Source organism: Mandrillus leucophaeus, unplaced genomic scaffold, assembly GCF_000951045.1.
Source record: "Mandrillus leucophaeus isolate KB7577 unplaced genomic scaffold, Mleu.le_1.0 Scaffold588, whole genome shotgun sequence".
Classification (NCBI taxonomy): Eukaryota; Metazoa; Chordata; class Mammalia; order Primates; family Cercopithecidae; genus Mandrillus; species Mandrillus leucophaeus.
Window position 1 is genome coordinate 430,438 of NW_012106341.1, and position 22,582 is coordinate 453,019.

Below are 22,582 nucleotides of genomic sequence, written 5' to 3' on the forward strand. Positions count from 1 at the left end.
AAAAAAAAAAAAAAAAAGGGTGAAAGAATATCCCTCCCATGATCATATTGTTGTTACATTATGTGAGTCTGTCTTAACAGACTGAGTGTGAAGGCCTTAAAGAATTAAAGAAAAACATGTTATAAGCAGCCTACAGAAAGCATCAAATGGTAAAGACCTAAAGGCAGTCTCTAAGTCCCCAGACTGTAAAAAGTCAGGGCCATATCTTATACAGCCCATAGCCCCAAAGAAATGAATTCTGCCAATAACCTAAATGAGCTTGGAAATGGATTCTTCCCCAGTCAAGCCTCCAGATAACAACACAGCCCAGTTGACACTTTGATTATAGCCTTGTGAGACATTGAGCAGAGGACCCAACTAAGTCAGCCATGATCCTGACCTACAGAATCGTGAGATAGTAAATATGGCTTGTTTCAAGCCACTACATTTGTGTTAATTTGTGAGGCATCACAAAAAAACTAACACACCCGTAAGCCTCCCTTGCTTTCAGTTGATCTGGGACCCAATGCCCCAGCATTGGTTTTTTCACTTAATTGAAGCCATTCTGAATCTCAGAAGCTCTAGTCCACAGCACTGAAGCTTCAGCTTTGGTCATTTTTCTTTCAAAGCACCACCACTTACCACCATCCCAAACCCCCATATACTGCCTTGTAGATTTTACCTTGCCCTGGTGAATCTCATTTTTCCAAATATTCAGGCCGTAACTACTGCAATCCCCATAGTCCTCACACAGATTGGCACAAATACTGTTTGACCAGTAGTCAGATATTACCCATAGCCAGGTCTCCTGGTCAATAACCACCTGCCAGCCTGGATTCCCCAAAATATTTCCCCAAACACTCTGGCATCTCCAGTGCTTTGCATCACTACCTCTCTCACCTTATCAGAAACTCTCCAGTGTTCATGGGTTTACCTGAACTCTAACTTGAGGTTAGCATCTGCTCGATATTGGACTTTCTTACCTGGTCGTTTCCTTCAATTTTGCCTTTCTCATACATTTCAAAACCAAAACAGAACTCCACCCATTAATTATAAGAAATAAAAAGAAATTCAGTATTAAATGCTTATTAATGTAGCCATGATACTAGTATTACTATGTACTGATATAGTATGTATAATTTAATTTTGCATGTGTTCAATTTTGGGTAAACTGGAATGCACTGTAACATCAATGAATATTTGCAGTATATTTATATCCATTTTATAGATTTTGCAACAGCTTTTTCAAAAACAGATGTAAATTATTTTTTAACGGACCTAAATTATTATGAAGGGTTACAGTTAAGGAATCTGTTTTGTTTTATGACATGTCGTACACATATTTTACACATATCACACTTCTGTTATATATGAGGCAATCTTGAATAGGCCATTTTGAAATGACCATTTATTACAAAATCCATATAGAAAAATTATTATTCACCCTAACCTATCATAGTGTAGGTTTTAGAAATGAACTGCAGTGAAAATGGAATATTTACTATATCATATATAATACAGTATATATTATAGCATTTACTGCCCCTAATAGCAAGTTACTGTCACTTTTAGCAATAATAGCATCTACCAACTATTTAGTGCTTGCTAAGTATCAGGCATTATTTTAAATGCTTTACATACATTATCTCATTAAATCTGGGGAAACATGACAAAAGAATTTTTTTTTTAATTTTTGTTTTTTCAGATGGAGTTTCACTCTTGTTGCCCAAGCTGGAGGGCAATGGCGCAATCTTGGCTCACTACAACCTCTGCCTCCCAGGTTCAAGTGATTCTTCTGCCTCAGCCTCCCAAGTAGCTGGGATTACAGGTGTGCACCACCATGCCCAGCTCATTTTTGTATTTTATTCGTACAGACAGGGTTTCACCATGTTGGCCAGGCTGGTCTCAAACTCCTGACCTCAGGTGATCCGCCCGCCTTGGCCTCCCAAAGTGCTGGGATTACAGGTGTGAGCCACCATGCCCAGCTGACAAAAGAATTATTAATCCCATTTTAAACATGAGAAACCAGAAGATTAAAGACACTAGATAAATTTTTAAAGATCACAAAATTGCAAACCAGGATTTAAACTCAGACTGTTCTAACACCAGATTTCCTATCCCATTATGGTAGATTAGCTCTAATTTGATTTCTATATGTGTATAGTCAAATACATTGTGTAGGTGAATGGTTTCCTTTTTTTTTTTTTTTCCTTGAGCAGGGTCTCACTCTGTCATCTAGACTATAGTGCAGTGACATGCTCACTGCACCCTCAACCTCCCAGGCTCAAGCAATCCTTCCACCTCAGCCTCCCTAGTAGGTAGGACTACAGGTGCATGCCACCATGCCCAGCTAATTTTTTTTTTTTTTTTGTATGTTTTGTAGAGACGGGTTTTCGCCATGTTGCCCAGGCTGATCTCGAACTCCTGGACTCAAGTGATCCACCCGCCTCGGTCTCCCAAAGTGCTGGGATTATAAGTGTGGGCCACTACACTTGGCCCCTGAATGGTTTCTAAAATCTTATTAAAAGGTCACACTTGTGACAAATTTGGGATACAAATTTGGATTTTATTTTGGCTCATATACTATTTGGCTTTAATATATACACATATACATGTTCAGAGAAATTTTTGAATAAGTGGGTACTTATGAATAAAAAGAAAAATTCAATATAAAATAGACAATACTTTCAGGGCAATGGTTAACACTAACCATGAATATTAATATTAAGATCTAAGTGCCTGAATTACACTGAGTTTATAAACCAAATCATGGATAATTGACATCTTAACAATATGGAGCTTTGCTATCCAAGAACACAGTATATTTTCCAATTTATTTAGGTCTTAATTTCTTTCAACAATGTTTTATAGTTCTCAGAGTGTATTGCATATATTTTGTTAAATTCATCCCTTAGTTTTTCAAGATTTTAATGTCATTATAAATAATATGATTTAACATTTTCAATTTTCAATTGTTTATTGCTAGTATATAGAAACAAGTTAATTTTTTTTACATATTGACCTTGTACTCTTCAACTTTACTAAACTTACATATTAGTTCTAGTAGTTTTTTAAATAAATTCCTTAACATTTTCTAAATGTACAATCATGTCTTTAAAACTTTTACTTTTCACTTCCTGATCTGTATGCCTCTCTCATTTCTGTTTCTTGTTGTACTGTACTGTCTAAAACCTTCAGTACAACACTGAATTAAAGTAATGAGATCAGATAGCTTTACCTTGTTTTCTGTTTCAGAAAGAAATCATTTATGATGCATTATAACCATGAAGCCCTTTATAATTTATGAAAGCATCATGGTAACTATAATGTTGCTGTGGGTTTTTATAGGTACTTTTTTCAGAATGAGGAAGTTCCCTTATATTCTCAGTTTTCTCAGAATTTTTATTATGAATAGATGTTGAGTGTTTTCAAATGTTTTTTCCACATCAGTTGAAATTATCTTATGGTTTTGCCTTCTCATTATGTTAAGTTACACTGACTTTTGAAAGTTAAACACCCTTGCATTCCAGAGATAATCCCCATTTGGTAACAACATATTATCCTTTTTTAAATGTATTTTTGGAGTCAATCTGCTAATATTTTCATAAGGATCTTTGTGTCTACATTCACTGCAGTATTGTATGTAGTTTTTTTTCTTGTATTGTTTTTGTCTAGTTCAAATGTCAAGCCAATTCTTGGCTTATCAGATGAGTTAGGGAGTTCTCCACAATTTCTACTTTATTTCCCTGCATACTAATCTCTCAGAGATAATTCCTTTTACTTTTTCAAAACCTCAGTTTGTAGCTCATTCATATTTTAAAATAATGAATATACAAAATCAGTTTGCCTTGTAGAAATAATGTCGTAGAGATATGAGCTATGAAAAGCAATGGGAACAAAGAAAGTCACAATATCATTAGAAACAGAATACTGTGTTCAGAAAACAAAACATTGATGTTTGCAAATAGGTCTCTGTGTGATGAAGAATATTGCTTATATAATGACTAGGTTTCAAAATAAAATGTGGAATATATTCAAAATCTTACAGAATTGTAATTATATAGAAAATAATAGTTTTCTAATTGCTATTAAGAGGGGAATTTTTTTTTTTTTTTTTTTTTTTTTTGAGGTGGAGTCTCGCTCTGTCGCCCAGGCTGGAGTGCAGTGGCGTGATCTCGGCTCACTGCAAGCTCTGCCTCCCGGGTTCACGCCATTCTCCTGCCCCAGCCTCCTGAGTAGCTGGGACTACAGGCACCCGCCATCACGTCCAGCTATTTTTTCTTTTTTTTGTATTTTTCATAGAGATGGGGTTTCACCGTGTTAGCCAGGATGATCTTGATCTCCTGACCTCATGATGTGCCAGCCTCGGCCTCCCAAAGTGCTGGCAAGAGGGGGTTTTTAAAGCTTTAGGAGTTACTTACCAAATTCCTAATATTCTCAATTGATTTTATAATTTCTAAGGAAAACTGTCAACATAACTACATTTGTTAACCATGTGCAGTGGGAAAAAATCGCCAATTTAACGTGTGAATAACAACCTCCAGACTGCTGAATAAGAAAAATTGAGCCTGTTACTTTAGGTTGAATAATTTCCCTTAGGAGTATTGCTTCTTCCTAACATTTCCGAGTTTCTCTTACAAGATTATCACACCTATTAAATAATGCAACTTTCCAATGCATGGTGTAACTATAAGCTATTCTGAACAATATTTATAGTTCTCATTTCTTAATTGCTGAGACTCTATCCTAACCATTTTGTTATGTGGTGAATTCTGCATCAGGGAGAAGCACTTCTGTGGCAGTGCTCCCTCCAACTGCCCTACCAGAAGTCAGGTGACAACATGGAACATTAGACTGCATGGTAAGCTATTCATTAGACTATTAACTTTGTCTGACCCAGTTTATCAAGTGTTTGTGTTCTAAATGTCAATTTCTACTCATTTGGTTTTGCTAGACTAATAAGAAATTATCTTTTCCAAAGAAAAGAGAAGAAAGTAAGACTATTAGGAAAAGTAAACTCAGAAGTCTCTTGGGGGAAAAATTAAGTACTGGTGAGAATCATCTTAATTAACTAGTTGGGGGTTTAGTGAGACTCTTTCTTGATCCTGTTTGTCTAATGTTACCCCTCATTTTACACTTGGCTATTCACCCTCATCCCACAGCATAAGACCAATCTAAGAAAACTTTCCAGCAAAGCATTTTCTCAGACCAGATGAAATCACCTCTTTTTGAAAAAGCAGTCAATTCATATTATATAATTGAATGATAAAAAGTTAGTCATCGTTTTTATATATTATCAGCTCATTATTATTATTTCCACCAGAAATAATCATACAGAACTAAAAGGAGATTAAACTGGAAGCTTACTATCAATGTCATAAGAGATTTAGTGATGGAGGAATTTATAGCTACTGACTAAGAAGAGAATTTAAAATGATCTATAAATGTCTTTCATCCATGCTGATCCATTACCAAAGATAATGAAGAGTTGGCTAAAACACCTCCGATTCCTCATCAAACAGTTATATTAGAGGAAAGAGACTGATAGTTTCTAGTATACTAGAATGTTTTAGGTGAACAAACAGTAAACATATGATTATATCTCAGACCAAAAAACAAAGTGCAACTTTAAATTTACTACATGGCACTTTGCTTATTTACTATGACACGTATCTGCTTGTTGTGAACTGATTTGTCCAACCCCTAAGAGGTATTCCCCCAGGTAATTAATTTTGCCAGCGTTATAAAAGGTTATATAAAACGTCTTGAAATTAATCCAAAGGACGAAGCGGGTCAAAATATTTCATCTCGTAAGTTTTAACTTTTATGTCAGTGCAGTCATTTTTTAAATAATTTCAACTTTTGTTTTAGATTCAGGTGGTACATGTAAATGCTTCTTACATGGGTGTATTGCATAATGCTGAGGTTTGGGATATGAATGACCTGTCACTCAGATAGTGTGCATAGTACCCAAAAGTTAGTTTTTCTTCCCCTGTCCCTGTCTCCCTTCTATTAGTCCCCAGTGTCTATTGGTGCCATTTTTATGTCACTTATAAGTGAGAACAGGCAATATTTGGTTTTCTGTTCCCGTGTTAATTTGCTTAGGATAATGGCCTCCAGCTGCATCCATGTTGCTGCAAAGGACATGATTTCATTCTTTTTACGGCTGTGTAGTATTCCATGGTGTATGTGTACTACATTTTCTTCATCCTATGCACCACTGATGGGCACCTAGGTTGATTCCTTCTCTTTGCTATTGTGAATAGTGCTGTGATGAATATATAAGTGCATGTGTTTTTTTGGTAGAATGATTTCTTTTCTTCTAGATATATACCCAGTAATAGGGATTACTGGGTCAAATAGTAGTTATGTATTTTAGAGATGGGGTCTTACTCTGTCATTTAAGCTGGACTGCAGTGGTGCAGTCCTGGCTCACTGCAGCTCTGAACCCCTGGACTCAAGGGATCCTTCTGCCTCAGCCTCCCAAGTAGCTGGGACTACAGGCACGTGCCGCCATGCCCAGCTAATTTCCATATTATGTTGTAGAGATGAGGTCTAGCCATCTTGCCAAGGCTGGTCTTGAACTTCTGGGCCCCAGCAATCCTTTCACCTTGGTTTCCCAAAGTGCTGGGATTACAGGCATGAGCTACTATGTGCAGCAGTAGTTCTTTGAGAAATATCCAAACTGCTTTCCACAGTAGCTGAACTCATTTACATTGCCACCAACAGTGTATAAGCATTGCCTTTACTCTGCAGCCTCACCAGCATCTGTCGTTTGACTTTTCAATAATAACCATTTTGACTGGTGTGAGATGATATCTCACTGTGGTTTTGATGTGCATTTCTCTGATGACTGGTGATGCTGAGCATTTTTTCATGCTTGTTGGCTACTTGTATGACTTCTTTTGAGAAGTGTCCGTTTATGTCTTTTGTCCACTTTTTAATGGGGTTGTTTTTGCTTGTTGATTTAAGTTCCTTATAGATTCCGAATATTAGATCTTTGTCAGATGCATAGATTGTGAATATTTTCTCTCATTCTGTAGGTTGCCTGTTTACTCTGTTGATAGTTTCTTTTGCTGTGCAGATGCTCTTTAGTTTAATTAGGTCCCATTCATCAATTTTTGTTTTTGTTGTAATTTTTTTGAGGACTTGGTCATAAATTCTTTCCCAAGGTTGATACCCAGAATGATGTTTCCTTGACTTTCTTCTAGGATTTTTACAGTTTGAGGTATTACATTTAAATTTTTAATCCATCTTGAGTTGCTTTTATATATGGTGAAAGGTAAGGGCTCAGTTTCATTCTTTTGCATATGGTTAGCCAGTTATCCCAGCACCATTTATTGAATAGGGAGTCCTTTCCCCATTGCTTATTTTTGTTGGCTTTCTCAAAGATCAGATGGCTGTAAGTGTACAGTTTTATTTCTGGGTTCTCTATTCTGCTCATTGGACCTACATGTCTGTTTTTGTACTAGTACCATGCTCTTTTGGTTACCGTGGACTTATTAGTCTGAAGTCAGGTAATGTGATGCCTCTGACTTTGTTCTTACAGCTTGGGATTGTTTTGACTTTTCGGGCTCTTTCTTCTGTTTCCATATGAATTTTAAAATAGTTTCTTCTGATTCTGTGAAAAATGATATTGGTAGTTTGATAGGAATAGCACTGAATCTGTAAATTGCTTTGGACAGTAAGGTATTTTCAGGATATTAATTCTTCCAATCAATGAGCATGGGATGTTTTTCCATTTGTTTGTGTCATCTCTCATTTCTTTTAGCAGTGTTTTATAGTTCTCCTTGTAGAGATCTTCTATCACCTTGGTTAGGTGTATTTTTAGTTTTTTTTTTAGTTTTTGTTTGTTTTTGTTTTGCTGTGTGGCTATTGTAAATGGGATTGTGTTCTTGCTTGGACTCTCAGCTTGAATATTACTGGTGTACAGAAATGTTACTGATTTTTGGACATTGATTTTGTACTCTGAAACTTTATGGAAGTCATTTATCAGTTCCAGGAGCCTTTAGGAATTTCTAGGTATACATCATATCATCAGTGAAAAGAGAAGTTCGACTTCTTCTTTTCCTATTCGGATGACTTTTATTTCTTTCTCTTGCCTGATGGCTCTGGCTAGGAATTCCAGTACCATGTTGAATAGGAGTAGTGAGAATGGGCATCCTTGTCTTGTTCCATTTCTCAAGGGGAATGAATGCCTCCAGTTGTTACTCATTCGGTATGATTCTGGCTGTGGGTCTGTCATAAGTGGCTCATATTATTTTGATGTATGTTCCTTTAATGCCTAGTTTCTTCAGGGTTTTCATCATAAAGAGATGTTGGATTTTATTGAAGGCTTTTTCCAAATCTATTGAGATGATCCCATGGTTATTTTTAATTCTGTTGATGTGGTGAATCACATTTATTGACTTGTATATATTGAACCAAACTTGCATCCTAGGAATGAAGCCTACTTGATTGCGGTGAATTAACTTTTTGATACACTGTTGGATTTTGTTTGCTAGTATTTTGTTGAGGATTTTCCACCTTAACAAAACATAGATAAACACAGGTAATGAGTTTCTCAGGGATAATGGCCTGAAGTTTTCTTTTTTCATTGGGTCTTTGCCAGGTTTTGGTATCAGGATGATGCTGGTTTCATAGAATGAGTTAGGGAAGAATCCCTCCTCCTCAACTTTTTAAAAATAGTTTCAGTACAATTGGTACCAGGTCTTACTTGTATGACTGATAGAATTTGGTTGTGAATTCATCTGGTACAGAGCTTTGTTTGTTTGTTTGTTCGTTTAGACAGAGTCTTGCTCTGTCACTCAGGCTGGAGTGTAGCAGTGTAATCTTGGCTCACTGTAACCTCTACCTCCCAGGCTCAAGCGATTCTTCTGCCTCAGCCTCCCACATAGCTGGGATTACAGGTGCCTGCCACCATGCCTGGGTAATTTTTGTATTTTTAGTAGGGACAGGGTTTCACCATGTTGGTCAGGCTGGTCTTGAACTCGACCTTAAGTGATCCACCTGCCTCAGCCTCCCAAAGTGCTGGGATTACAGGTGTGAACCACTGCACCTGGCCTCTGGAGCTTTTTTCAATTGGCCAATTTTTTGTTACTGATTCAATTTTGGAACTTGATATTGGTCTGTTCAGGGTTTCAATTTCTTCCAGTTTTCAATTTTGGGAGGTTGTATGTTTCCAGGAATTTATATATTTCCTATAGATTTTCTAGTTTGTGTGCAAATAGGTGTCATATTTGTCTCTGAGGATGTTTTATGTTTCTGTGGGATATGTTGCAATGGAACTTTTGTTGTTTCCGATTGTGCAATTTGGATCTTCTCTCTTTTCTTCTTTGTTAATTTAGCTAACAGTGTATTGCTCTTGTTTATCCTTTTAAAGAACCAACTTTTGGTTTTGTGAATTCTTTGGATTTTGGGGTTTCAATTGCTTTCACTTTCACTCTGATTTTAGTTATTTCTTTTCTTTTGCTAGCTTTGGGGTTAGTTTGTTCTTATTTTTCTAGTTCTGATTTTCTGGTTCCTGTAGGTGTGATATCATTAATTTGAAATTATTTTTTACTTTTTGAGGCAGGCATTTAGTGCTATAAACTTTCCTCTTAATACTGCTTTTGATACATCCCAGAGATTTTGGTATGTTGTATCTGGTTTTCATTTATTAAGTAATATTTTGATATCTACCTTAATTTCATTCTTTCCCCAAAAGTCATTCAGGAGCAAACTGTTTAATTTCCATGTAATTTTGTCATTTTTGGGAGATCTTGGTACTGATTTCTATTTGTATTCCACTATGGCCTAAGAGTATGTTCATATGATTTCAGTTTTTTTGAATTTATTAAGACTTTTTTGTGGTCTATCTTTGGGCATATTTGGGGTGTAGATGAGAAGAATGTGTAGTCTGCGATTGATGGGTTGAGTGCTCTGTAGATGTTTGTTAGGTCCAGTTGGTCAAGTGTCAAACTTAAGTCTAAAGTTTCTTGGTTAGTTTTCTAACCTAACCTCAATGATCTAATACCTGTCAATGGGGTGTTAAAGTCCCCCACTATTATTGAGTAGCTGTCTAAGTCTTTTCCTAAGTTTAGAAGTAGTTGTTTTATGAATCTGGGTGCTCCAATGTTAGGTGCTTATATATTTAGGATAGTGAAGTCTTCTTGCTGAAATGAACCCTTCATCATTATGTAATGCCCTTCTTTTTCCTTTTTTACTTTTGTTCATGTAAAGGCTGTTTTATCTGATATAAGAATAGTGACCCCTGCTCTTTTTTGTTTTCCATTTGCACGACAGATCTTTTCCCAACCCTTTACTTTGAGGGCTGGGAAAAGATCTGTCGTGCAAATGGAATGACTATGGATATCGTTAGAGGTGAGATGGGTCTCCTGAAGAGAGGGGATGGATGGTCTTTTTTTAATTTTTTCTAATCAAACCTTGCAACTCTGTGCCTTTTAAGTGGGGTGCATAAACTGTTTACATTCAAGGTTAATATTGATATGTGAGGTTTTGATCCTATCATGACGTTTGTTTGTTGGTTGCTTTGTAGTTTCTATCGTGTGGTTGCTTTATAGGGTCTGAAGGCTATGTATGTAAGTGTGTTTCTGTGGTAGCAGGTATCTTTCTTTTGTTTCCAGGTTTAGAACCTGCTGAAGGATCTCTTGTAAGACTGGTGTAATAGTAACTAATTCCCTCAGCAATTGCTTTTCTGGAAAAGATTTTATTTCTTCTTCACTTATGAAGCTTAGTTTGGCAGGATATGAAATTCTTGTTTGGAATTTCTTTTCTTTAAGAATGCTGAAAATAGCCACTTAATCTCTCCTGTCTCGTAAGATTTCTGCTGAGAAGTTTGCTGTTAGACTGATGAGGTTCTCTTTGCATGTGATCTGATAGTCACTGCTTAATCCCAATATTTCTGGTAAAGAAAGGAATGGTCAACTCTGAAAAGAGTGAATGGTTGTTAGAAATATTAAGGATAAAGGATATATAATCTGTTGAAGGGTTTGACTAATTAAATATGGACTTCCTATATGTGATTGAAAGTGAGAAGGGAAAAAAAAGTCAAAGCAATTCTCAGGTTTCTAATATAAAATGATGGTGTTAGTCATTGAAACTGGAAACCTAAAAGAAGAAGTAAGCATTTAGAAATGTGGAATTATATTTCATGATAGATGTCTGGAATGAAGAAATATCTGAATGCCATAAGAATATGAGGAATAAGATAATTAGAGGATTTGGGTAAGTCTATCTAGGAGAAAACTTGGAATGAGGAAGAAGGTAGGGGATAGAGTATTACTGTCTGGCAACAACTAAGGGTTTATTTGAACAATCAAGAGCATCCAAATAGATTATAAAGGCTCAGTTTAAAACACAACTCAAAGTGTAAGCACTCAAAGGGAAGGTACTTGTATTACTTGCCATTGTATATATCCATAGCACCTATTACTCTACTTGGAACACAGTACATGGCCATTTGTTAAATAAATGAACAAACAAACCAAGATAGTGATGTTATGAAAACCAAATGCAAGGGAGTTTCAAGAAGAAGGAATCACTTATAGTGGCATTCACATGTCCTTGGAGTATGCAATTAGAAAGTCATTAAAAACCTCATCATGAATGGCTGCTGTGGAGTTCTGTTGGTAGAATCCAGATTGAGATGCATAGAGGAGCAAATGGACAATGAAGCAGTGGAGATGTTGAAACTGTTTTCACCTTCAAAAATACTGTCAAACAGCAGGAATTATTAATAGATCAAACTAGAAGAAGATATATTAATGAGAACACTTTTTGTAAGTTAAGAGAGATGTAAGCAGGTTTATAGGTAGGGAAAGAAGCCAACGGGAGGAAGAAATTAAAGCAGCAAAAAAGGGCATCACTGATAAGATATGGTCCCTGGGACACGGAGGAGATGAGTTCTAAACCAGAAATGGAGGAATTAGTTTAGGATCAAAAATGGGACTTCTGTATCTACAGAGGGTTAAATCGGGACAGTGAAGATAAATGAAGAGACGATGATAGCCCCCAGATTTATGATATAAGGTCGTGATCTCTCTCTCTTACATCTGTACGGAGGTAAGAATAAGAGGAAATATAGGCATGATTTCTGGTGTAAAAGAAGAAACTTTGAGAACACTTATTCTCAATGTGTAGCAATGCTGCTATTTTTTTAGAAGGGCTGGAAGTGAAGTAGGAATTCTGAAGACAGTGGTAGATATTTGGAGCAAACCCTGGCACTAGATTATGGAGTTTAACAAGAATATGTGAAAAGAACTACTGCTATCCAACGGAAGAGTACATAATAAATTTTAGTTGCTTGCACTAATCTACTCAATGGTTGGGTTTTCTTCGGTGGCATTCAGTGTTCTTAGTATAAAAACAAAAAAATAAATAGCAGACTTAATCCAAGGCTAGCTGTTGGCAGAGAAGTATGATAGAATGGATAAAAAGCAGGGAGTTAAAAGCACTTGCAAGCTAGCCTGGGAGGAGGTTGGCAATAGTTTAAGTTGGTGGAGGTAACTGAAGTGCTTTAGCATTTGAACAGCAAGGGGAATCAGAGGGACAAAAGGAGTATGGGACCTTCAAGGATAAGAGATCATAGTCTTGAATCGTAAAAGGCAGATTTAGTTGGATGTGGTTCCAAACTGTGCTGGGAGCCTCAGGTGCAGATAGAGGTTGGCTCAGGTGCTTACCTGAAATAGCCAGAAGCAGCAAGAGCTAGAAGATACCTTTGAGCACTCAGGGCACAAATTAAAAATGCTAATATTTGTTCTGCACACGAATACACAAATGAGGCTGGCTAAAGCTGTAAATGACTAGATCGAGGGGTCCTACTGCTGGAATGACACAGTACTCCAGACACGTCTGTAACCCACTCCACCCTATTCCCTGACTGTGCACCAGAACACACAACTTAGGAAAACTTTGCTTTTGGGAAACACTGAGGGTTGAAATAAGGAATATCGAGTGATTAGTGATGTAGCTCAGAAAGTTAAGGCGAGAGATTCAAAACAAGGATAATCAGATCTGAATCCAGGCAAACACTGGACTGAACACAAGCAAAAACAGAAATGATAGGAATAAAGGAAAAGTCAACAACTGTTGCTACAAATTGGTCTCATGCACCATCTGAATACACATACACCTTGTGGCACATGGATGAGTCAATGCAGAAGCGAACATGAAGGTAAAATTTAGAGTCCATAATTTCAGGAAACGGTATTTCAAGGCGAAAAGAAAAAAGGCCTTTTTCACTAATTTTAATTTAGTTACCCATGTAATACACAACCAAGGGTACCACAGAAAATTAATCAGGATTTTTTTTTTAAACAGGCAATTAAAAAGCTGTAGAGTCAAATGAAGTTATTGTGCTCTGCAGAAAAAACCCCATTATTAAAATACAAAAATTTACTTCTCAAAATATATCCTAATATTTTTCTATTTAGCATCATACAAATTAACAGGAAGTTCTTTTAAGTTTGAAATGTTTATAAAGTAACAGTTTTGTGTCTCAATAGAATATAAGATGCTTTATTCTGCTTGAACATCTCTGAAGGAACGATCAAAGAAGCAAAATGTCATCTGCATTGTCAAATGACCTTGCTCTGTGATCTTCCTAGGAAAAAAAAACAGCTTTAAATGAGAAGAAGCTGTCAATTCAGGCCCTGTTACAATAATGAGAGTTCATCACATGCTTTATCCTGTGGTTCTGAATGATAGCACTCTTTTATGTAGTTACATTGTAAATCACCACCCACTATTTATAACATTTCTGTACTTCTAGCCAAAATATCAAGTAAATCAAATTGGAGATGAAATATTTTTGGCTTAAACCGATCCAATATGTTCTTGCTCCTGACAGCTGTAAAACTCAAGAGTTATTTTACATCTTAGTGTTTGAGTCTAAAAACTACAATTTTGGATGACTTGATGTATTCCAACTAAAATCCTGGAAATCTCATAATGTCTGGGAAACTAGCTGAGAGGAGCATGGACAAATCACTGTTACTGGATGAAACTTACGCGAGAATCACAGTAAGGGGCCATTAACTGCAAAGCCAAAAGCAAGAGATCATGAACAACAAAATTTAAGAGGTACCCAAATTGGAATTAAGGTGTGGCTATTTTATTCTAGAAAGTCAGCTAAAGGATAAAGAGTCAGAGCCCCCAGTCGAGCCTGGCAATTATTCTAACAAAACATTTATGTAGAAAGTAATCGCTCTTCTTCAAGGCTGTTGTAACAATTAGTGAAAGAAATAAAAGAGGACTAAAGGGATGAGCTGAAGCCACAATATAAACAATAATGAAACTGCTCACCACCACAGGGGAATATTGTCATAATTGTGTGAGGTTTGTAAGTAAAAATGGCTATGTCAGTATTATTATCTTAAAATAACTTAAGCCACAGGATGTCTCATGTACATACAATAAAACAATTTAAATTTTGGAAAATAACATACAATGTAGGCTTTGCTCTACTACTAATTGCTGGGGAATATGATACTGGCTGGGGCCCTTCTGTTCTTATATTAGCTGTCTCTATTCATTGGAATATAACCCTTGGAGACTCAGTATTCTATGCCGAATATTTCTGAAATTGTTTAAGTGCACTTGACTTAGTGGTTCTGCCTATGCTTCTAAAATAGCAAGCAAATACTTTGGGATTCTTGCCAACCTATTTTTCCAGGATAGGCAGAATTCAAAAGTGAATTTTCATTCACAGGTATCTAGGAACACATATTTTTCCTTCATGCCTCTGGATTGACAGCAACTGCAGTACCAAGTGGTACTTTGGGACGGCTTAGCCCTCCATTTTTCTTTCAGCTTCTCCCCACCGCACCCCCCCCCACCCCAGTCGGCATCAAGATTAACATTCAATATATAAAAATAGTATATGCTTGTTATACAAAATCAGCTTCAGGAAGAGTTATCTTGCTTCTCTACCAGTGAAATGACCATCCTACACCCATACTATATCTAGTGTCATTACTAAGAGGTAGCTTTGTACACTGACCAAATGCATGGACAGACAGACACTGACCCATTCCAGGGACAAGCTGGAAGGGACAGATACCATCTTTATGTGTAAGACTCTGGGAAACTTTTAACCTCCCTAAGTCTCACATTGTTCAGGGTTGTTGCAAGGACTAAAATGAAATAATGCATTGTGAAGTGCTTGGCCAGTGTACGGCAAATAGTAAGAGCTCAATTAAGGTCTGACATTTTTAATATTATTGTTATTGTTCTTATTACTGTTTATTGCAATTTTCCCTTGCAAATGGTTTATCCAATGAAAACATCCAAGCTAAGAACTATGGAGATTTATAGGAAATGAAACTATTTTATAGGTTTTCCTGGGTGACCAAAAGCAAAAGAACAGACTATGATAAAAAAAAAAAATTCTAAAATATGTTGACTGTGATTTGATTACTTAGAGAACATTTCAGTCTCTTCAATGACCTCAGAACTATCAGTATAACCATCAATTTTCATTTTTCTAGCAAAGAATGGAAATCTTTGCTATTAACGCTGAATGACAATTTAATTCAACAAATATTGACAGAATGGTGACCATATAGAAAACTTGTGTGCTTATCGGAGGCGATTATATGTAGGGGGACTGAATAAAGATAAGTAAGAAAGTGTTTCAAATACTTTGCAATATAAGGAGGAGGGATAAGAACAAGAGAGAGAAGAAAGAGAGAGAAAGAGGAACAGACAAAGTTGTAAACAATCATAAGATAAGACAGAATTGAAGTGCTGTAATAAAGGAGAAAATCTAAGCATTTGAAAGCACAGCTGTGTGAAGGATTGATTTTAACTGGGTAGACTGACAAAGATTTAGGGAGAGGGCTCATTTGAGCTGGCATTGAAAAGATGAATAGGATTTCAATAGGTGTGAAAGAAGACATTTCCAGGATGAACTATAGGATCAAAATATTTTGGAATATTTGGAAAACATAAGGATAGTAGTCAAAAAAGCAGAATAGGGTGGGGATGGAGCAATGAAAAACCTGAAGGGTGTTGAGTAATGAGATGTAATAATAACAATATTAATAGTAATAGCAGTGGGAACAGTAGTGGTTTTATTACTAATAGTAGAATTCATTAAGTAGCTAATACATATTTAGCACTTTTATCTCATTCAACTATCAAAAACCACAACTCTTTCAGAGATGTACCATCTCTGCCTTTTTTAAAAATGGGAAACCAGGCACAGGAAAGTTAAAAAAAGTTGCCAGTGCACACCTAGGTAGTAAGAGACAAAGTCAGGATTCAAAACCCATCTAACTTCTAGAGCTAAAAGTCACTGTCACACTAGCTAATATTACTATGAATATTATTTCTTTCATATGAAAACTAAGAAATAATACAATCTATTGGCCGGGCGTGGTGGCTCACACCTGTAATCTCAGCACTTTGGGAGGCCGAGACGGGCGGATCATGAGGTCAGGAGATTGAGACCACCCTGGCTAACACGGTGAAACCCCGTCTCTACTAAAAATACAAAACAAAAAAAACAAAAAAACACCAAAAAACTATTAGCTGGGCGTGGTGGTGGGCACCTGTAGTCCCAGCTACTCCGGAGGCTGAGGCAGGAGAATGGCTTGAACCCGCGAGGCGGAGCTTTCAGTGAGCAGAGATCATGCCACTGCACTCCAGCCTAGGCGACAGAGCAAGACTCCATCTCAAAAAAAAAAAAAAAAAAAAAAAGAAATAATACAATCTATTTTCTATTTTCTCCACATGAAAGTTGGATCCAGTGTTTTTCTCTTTCTGGCAAATAGATAGCATACATTGTACTCAATGTGAAAATATATGCCAATTTTTGTTTCTATGGTAAATGTTATTATGAGTTTGAACGGTATCCTTGAAACACAGCATATACCATTATTTCCAGTGAGGAAATCAACCCCTAGTTTAGAGGACCTTCTTATAATAACAAGGGATTATAACTCAGCCCCACCATTCCTATAATTACCAGAGAATATAGATGCTAGAAAGATGGGGTAGGGGTGTGGAGCAGAGAAATGTGTGGGTGAAGCAAGTTTCTGAAAATAAAAGCTCTTTATTCTTCATTATCACACTTCTCAGACCATGAGGATCTGGAATTGGTTACAATTTTTGCAGGAAAAAACTCAAGCTGCGAAGCAGGCAACCATGGCAAACTTGTCTTCAGTTCTATGTACCAATTGTCAAGTCTTCCTTAATAGGCAGATTCCCTTGTACCTAAGATATTGCAGTGCATTTCATAAAACACAGACATACCAACCATAAGATGAAAAACATTCGTGTAAGTAATAAAGAATAATGAAATGGCCATCAAGCGATATTCTAAAACTTTGGTCACTGGACCATAAATGGGGATGCCAAATTGTATTACGATTGGGATTTTGAAGTCTTCTCCAATAGGGACAGAAGTTACGCATGTGTGTAAACATTTCCCTCCAAGCAAAGATGATGACTAGAAGTCACTGTCACACCAGCTAACAGAATAAACTACCACCAGTTTGATGCAAAATCCTGACCCAAGCTTTTGATCCTACAGTTGAGATGCAGCTGCCACATGGCAATCTTGCTCACAAGCAAACAGAAACCTACATGTCTGCGAGTGTCTGGTTTTTAATTTTTTGAAGTCAATATAATTTTCTCCTACTAAAGGGAATAAAAGGTAGTTAACTGGTAGTGATCCATTCTTTAGGCTTGATTTTTTTTTTTAATCCTCTAAATAAATCTTCACTGATTAGCAATTGTAGTAGTTCTAAAAACTGATTGATGGAAAAAAGACACAGTCCATATGTCTGGCAAGATATCTTAATAAGACGCTGTTTGTAAAAAAATAAAAATAAAAACACCCACAGTTTCAAGAGATATTTACTGGGACCTTTATTTTATATCCTCTGGTTACGGCTATGGAGCCAAATGAATTAGAAAACAGAGGTAATGATATAGATATGCCATGTAACCTTCAACTACAATCTCAAATGATCCCCACACATAAGAACAGATATTTTGCTCTGGTTGACTTACCTAGAGACAAAGGAAAAAAAGAAAAGAACAGACATCTTGGAACAGTAATCACAAGGAACTTAGGAGGGAAATATTGCTAAGAAAATATTTAGTAGAAACATTTGCAAACGCTTAATAGAAAGAGCTTATAAGTAATTTACATGAATTATAAAAGTAAAGGTTTATGCTAAATTTTCTTATGTTGCTTCAATATCATTTCTAGCTATTTTCTGTTCCTTAAGTAATTCTGCTTACCAACAACCTCTCAAAATACTGTAGAACATTTGGGACACTTGAACCAAGTTGTGCCTCTTGTCAAAAATATCATTTCATCTTTTAAGCATGGGTAATATTTCAAGATTTATTTATAAGTATAAAACAGATTTCAAGTGATCACCATTTATCTGCTTGGCAATTAAGCTGGTGTGGCTTTCTACCTGAAATAAGATTATGTTGTTGAGTTAAGGACAACTATTAGCTGGATCCTGCCTTATATACGACTCTACTAAACTAAGCTTAGATGGGGCAAAACTAATGTCAGAGCCAACGCCTTAACTTCTAAACTGGGTATCTTCAATTACATCTTTTGTAAAGCATTCCTATCAAGAAATTTTACTGTGTTACATTCAGGAACATTCTGGAACCCAAGTTTCTGTTTGCTACATTGTCTGAAAGCAACAACAGTATGCACTGCTATAACTTCTTTTAAAGTAATGTTGCAGCTTCTCTGAGGAGTGTTGCAGGTGGATTCTCCAAGGTTGCTAAGGATAAGAGAAAATGTCTTCAGCAGTTTTTTTTTTTTTTTTTTTTTGCGTCAGGAAAGAGATATTTTAAAAATCAGATTTAGTAAAGAAAATGGCATTCCAATAATTCCAATAGTTTTGTAAATTTGTTTTTACAAATATGGTTCTTAGCTCCTCAACTCCTCAGTTTAAAACAAAAATGACTATTAAAGTTCACAAGAACTAAACTTCCCCTCATCAATAATCACCTGTCAACTCCTTTTCATCCAAGAATCACTGCTATTAAGGGTATCATACACCTGTAAGTGGCTTATCAAGAATTGGCTGTGAGATGCTAAAACCTGCACGACCTTGACTAAAGTAAAAACATTTCCAAGTGCAATTCGTTTAACTACACCATTATACTGGATGACAGGGCTGAGACTGTGGGAGTATGAGAATAGCAAAGCTTTAAGTCCCTTGGGATAGATAGATAAAATGAGGCAGTACCTGTCTAAACAACAGATTTGTTATAACTAGTCATGGTATCCTCAAAGTCTTTACTCTGGAAACTACACTGATTATGCCAGAGTTCACCTTATCGCTGATGCCACAAAGGTATTTCAGACATGGATCACACTTGCCCATCTTGATTTTACAGAGAGGAAACCAGAAATGACAATTTGTATGAGAAGCGGAATCTAGGCTTTCATTTGGCATTAATATGATTTCAGTTACTAAAGAAATTCTTGTTCTAAATATTTTGCTTTTAACTTAAATAAGTCAGTATTTTGGTAGATTTTGGCTTTTGTTACAAGCCATACGAAATGAAATATATTTTCTTGGTCTTATATCCATTGGAAATAGATGAAAGATTTTATTAATAACTATTTCAAAATTCATTTAATTTCCATGACATTTTCCTTCAACATCCAAATTTTTAAAAGAATATTCTTATTTTATAATATTGTAAAAATACTATATATTCATTTTTAGATTTGAAGAGTTAGAGTCAACCATTCAACAAAAATAAGAAGGGAAAAGACCTAACATTTGCTGATCATGTCTACTATGTTTAAGCACTCTGTTCAGCAAGAAATACAATAACCTTGTAATAATCACTTGCTAATGGAGAAGGTAGATAGCTAACACTAACCTTGGTCCCCTGTGACAAGGGTGGCGGTAGACCATTTAAGTCCACGGATTAGAAGCTGGTTTGTTCTGATTGGGACAATTGCAGAAGGCTTCATAAACTACGTAATATTTAAACTGAAACTTAAAGAATGAATACCAGTAATATTAGTAATCACAAGCACTGCTACTGCTGCTACTACTTACATAGCACTTGCTATACACCAAGCACTGTTCTAAGAGTCTTATGTATATTAACTCGTTTAATTCTCACAACTCTAAGAGGCAGGTACTATTACTCCCATTCTACAGATAAGAAAACTGAGGTCCATAGAGATTAAATAACTTGCCCAAAGACACACAACTAATAAATGGTGGGGCTGGAATTTGATCCAAATGGTCTAGCCCCAGACTCTGTCCATAACTCCTATATCAAAGTGCCTCTCATATAGAAATTCACCAAGGAAGAGCACTGCCAACCCAAATGGAGAGAATAGTAGCATATCAAGAATTATGAGATAAATGATTCCGCTATCTTCAAACACTGGGTTCCTTGAACATCACCCTCACCATCTGAATAGGTATGTGAAATATCTATTCAGTTGTTCTGATAGGAGAGAAAGAGAAGAAAATAAAGCATACAAAAGCATGGAAATCTCCTTTATCCAGAAGTAATAATTATATATAATGGAATATTAAAATGGAAGTTTTGGCTGTAGCACCAAGACAATAATTAACACATTCCCAAAGAGGTGTAAGGCCATATGTTGAATTTCCAAAGGAGGATTCTGAGAAACCAGTTACACAATTCTAAAATGCCATACCTACATCAAAGTCCTAGTGTCTGACATTAAAACGGGGATCTTATTTGGAAAAAGTTACTGATAAGCTGTGATTTTGGCTCTGAAGAATGGGATATCTCTTTCCTCACCTCAGCATGGGGAAAGACACTTCAACAGAACCTCTTTAGAAACCCTAATATGTGTCCCCTGCATTTTCATGTGCATATACACTGGTATCTGCCTCATGTATATGAGAAACCTAAAGGCCAAGTGACTGTCTAGCTCTACTTATGCTGGAGCAAAGAGAAATTTGCTGAGTGGGGAATCACTAATGCCCAAAGTACACTGGGGTTCATAATATGTGAGTGTTTCCTAAGGACCAGTTGTGGGCATTTTGTAAGAAGGAGTCAGAATGGGGTCACCTCTGGTCATGTCTAAGAAGATCATCTGGAAAGGGTCAAGATCTCAACAGAAACACGGGAGGGACCATTGGCTTTCTTAGCCAGAATGGAAATGCTTCCTTAGGCATTAAATAATTTCAGAGGGCAGAGTCAATAAAAGCATTCAGAAGTAAGTCAGCTTTAAAATCCTCCAAGTCCAGGTTGGGTGCAGTGGCTCACGCCTGTAATTCTAGAACTTTGAGAGGCTGAGGTGGGTGGATCACCTGAGGTCAGGAGTTTGAGACCTGCCTGACCAACATGGTGAAACCCCATCTCTACTAAAAATACTTTTAAAAAAATGTAGCTGGGCAGGGTGGTGCATGCCTGTAATCCCAGCTACTCAGGAGGCTGAGGCAGGAGAATCACTAGAACCCAGGAGGTGGAGGTTGCAATGAGCCAAGACTGCGCCACTGCACTCCAGCCTGGATGACAGAGTGAGACCCTGTCTCTAAATAAATACATAAATAAATATTAAAAATCCTCCAAGTTCAGAGAGCACCAATGCTAGACTAACATTATGGAACTTATCAAGGAAGAACTTTCCTAACCCTGTTTCCTCCTCTCCCTCCCAGTGCTCCAAACCAGGCAGGGTGAGAAACTGATGTTAGCAAATTAGAGGAGAAGACAAGGTAGGGAAAGAGAGAGGAGACCAAGTATCCCTTTCCCCACTGCAGGTTTCCTGCCTACAGGAGCTTGAGTTTTATAGCTCAAGGAGAGAAGCTTTAACTTTAAAAAATATTAGAATATTAAATATAATATGAGCTAGATATTTAAATTATTAAATTGAATCTGTGTTCTTACCCCCAAAGCTACTATAGAGTGTATTATTATCTAAGAGTGTCTGGAAAAGTCATGGGACTTGCCTGAACTTATATCAAGGGATAAGAAAAGAACTGCTTCACCGGGAGGATTTAAACAGATATGAGGTAAATTTTTACAAGTAATTACATATAACAAGTTGTACTAAGTCAACATAACAACTACATACACAACAATCTCTGCATTGCATACCCACACACATGTAATTCTGCTCACTTCTCTTAACATTGTAAAGGCAGCATGGGAAGCTTGAGTCTGGCTCTGGAGCCAGTTTGTCTTGAGCTTGCGTCAGTTTCTTCTTCTGAAGAACAGGAGTACTAATATATACTTCATAATGTTGATGGGAAGATTAAATTAAATAATACGCAAAGGCATTTAATTTAATGCTTGGCCAATAGTAAGCATTCATACATAATATCTGCCATGCTTGTTATTATTGTTATCAATATTATTAATAATCCTAAAGGTGATCAGGAGTGGTGGTTCACGCCTGTAATCCCAGCACGTTGGGAAGCCAAGGCAGGCAGATGGCTTGAGCTCAGCGGTTCCAAACCAGCCTGGGCAACAGGGCAAAACCCTGTGTCGACAAAATATATAAAAGTTAGCCAGGCATAGTGGTGTGTGCCTGTAATCCCAGCTACTCGGGAGGCTGAGGCACGAGAATCACTTGAACCTGGGAGGCGGAGGTTGCAGTGAGCCATTATCACATCAC

At 36.7% G+C, this 22,582-nt stretch overlaps 1 protein-coding gene across 3 annotated transcripts in view; it reads right to left on the minus strand.

Annotated features, from left to right (window-relative positions):
• IMMP2L (IMP2 inner mitochondrial membrane peptidase-like (S. cerevisiae)) overlaps positions 1-22,582 on the minus strand; it is a 924,235-nt gene that overhangs the window by 42,982 nt on the left and 858,671 nt on the right. Inside the window, exon 5 of one of the 3 annotated variants that reach the window (XM_011999201.1) lies at positions 18,317-18,737. The exons of the other annotated variants lie outside the window; for them this stretch is intronic. Within the exon in view, the coding sequence (XP_011854591.1) occupies positions 18,554-18,737 (184 nt within the window). The 3' untranslated portion in view covers positions 18,317-18,553. Of the gene's footprint in view, positions 1-18,316; positions 18,738-22,582 lie in introns of those variants that run through there. 3 annotated transcript variants of the gene reach the window in all.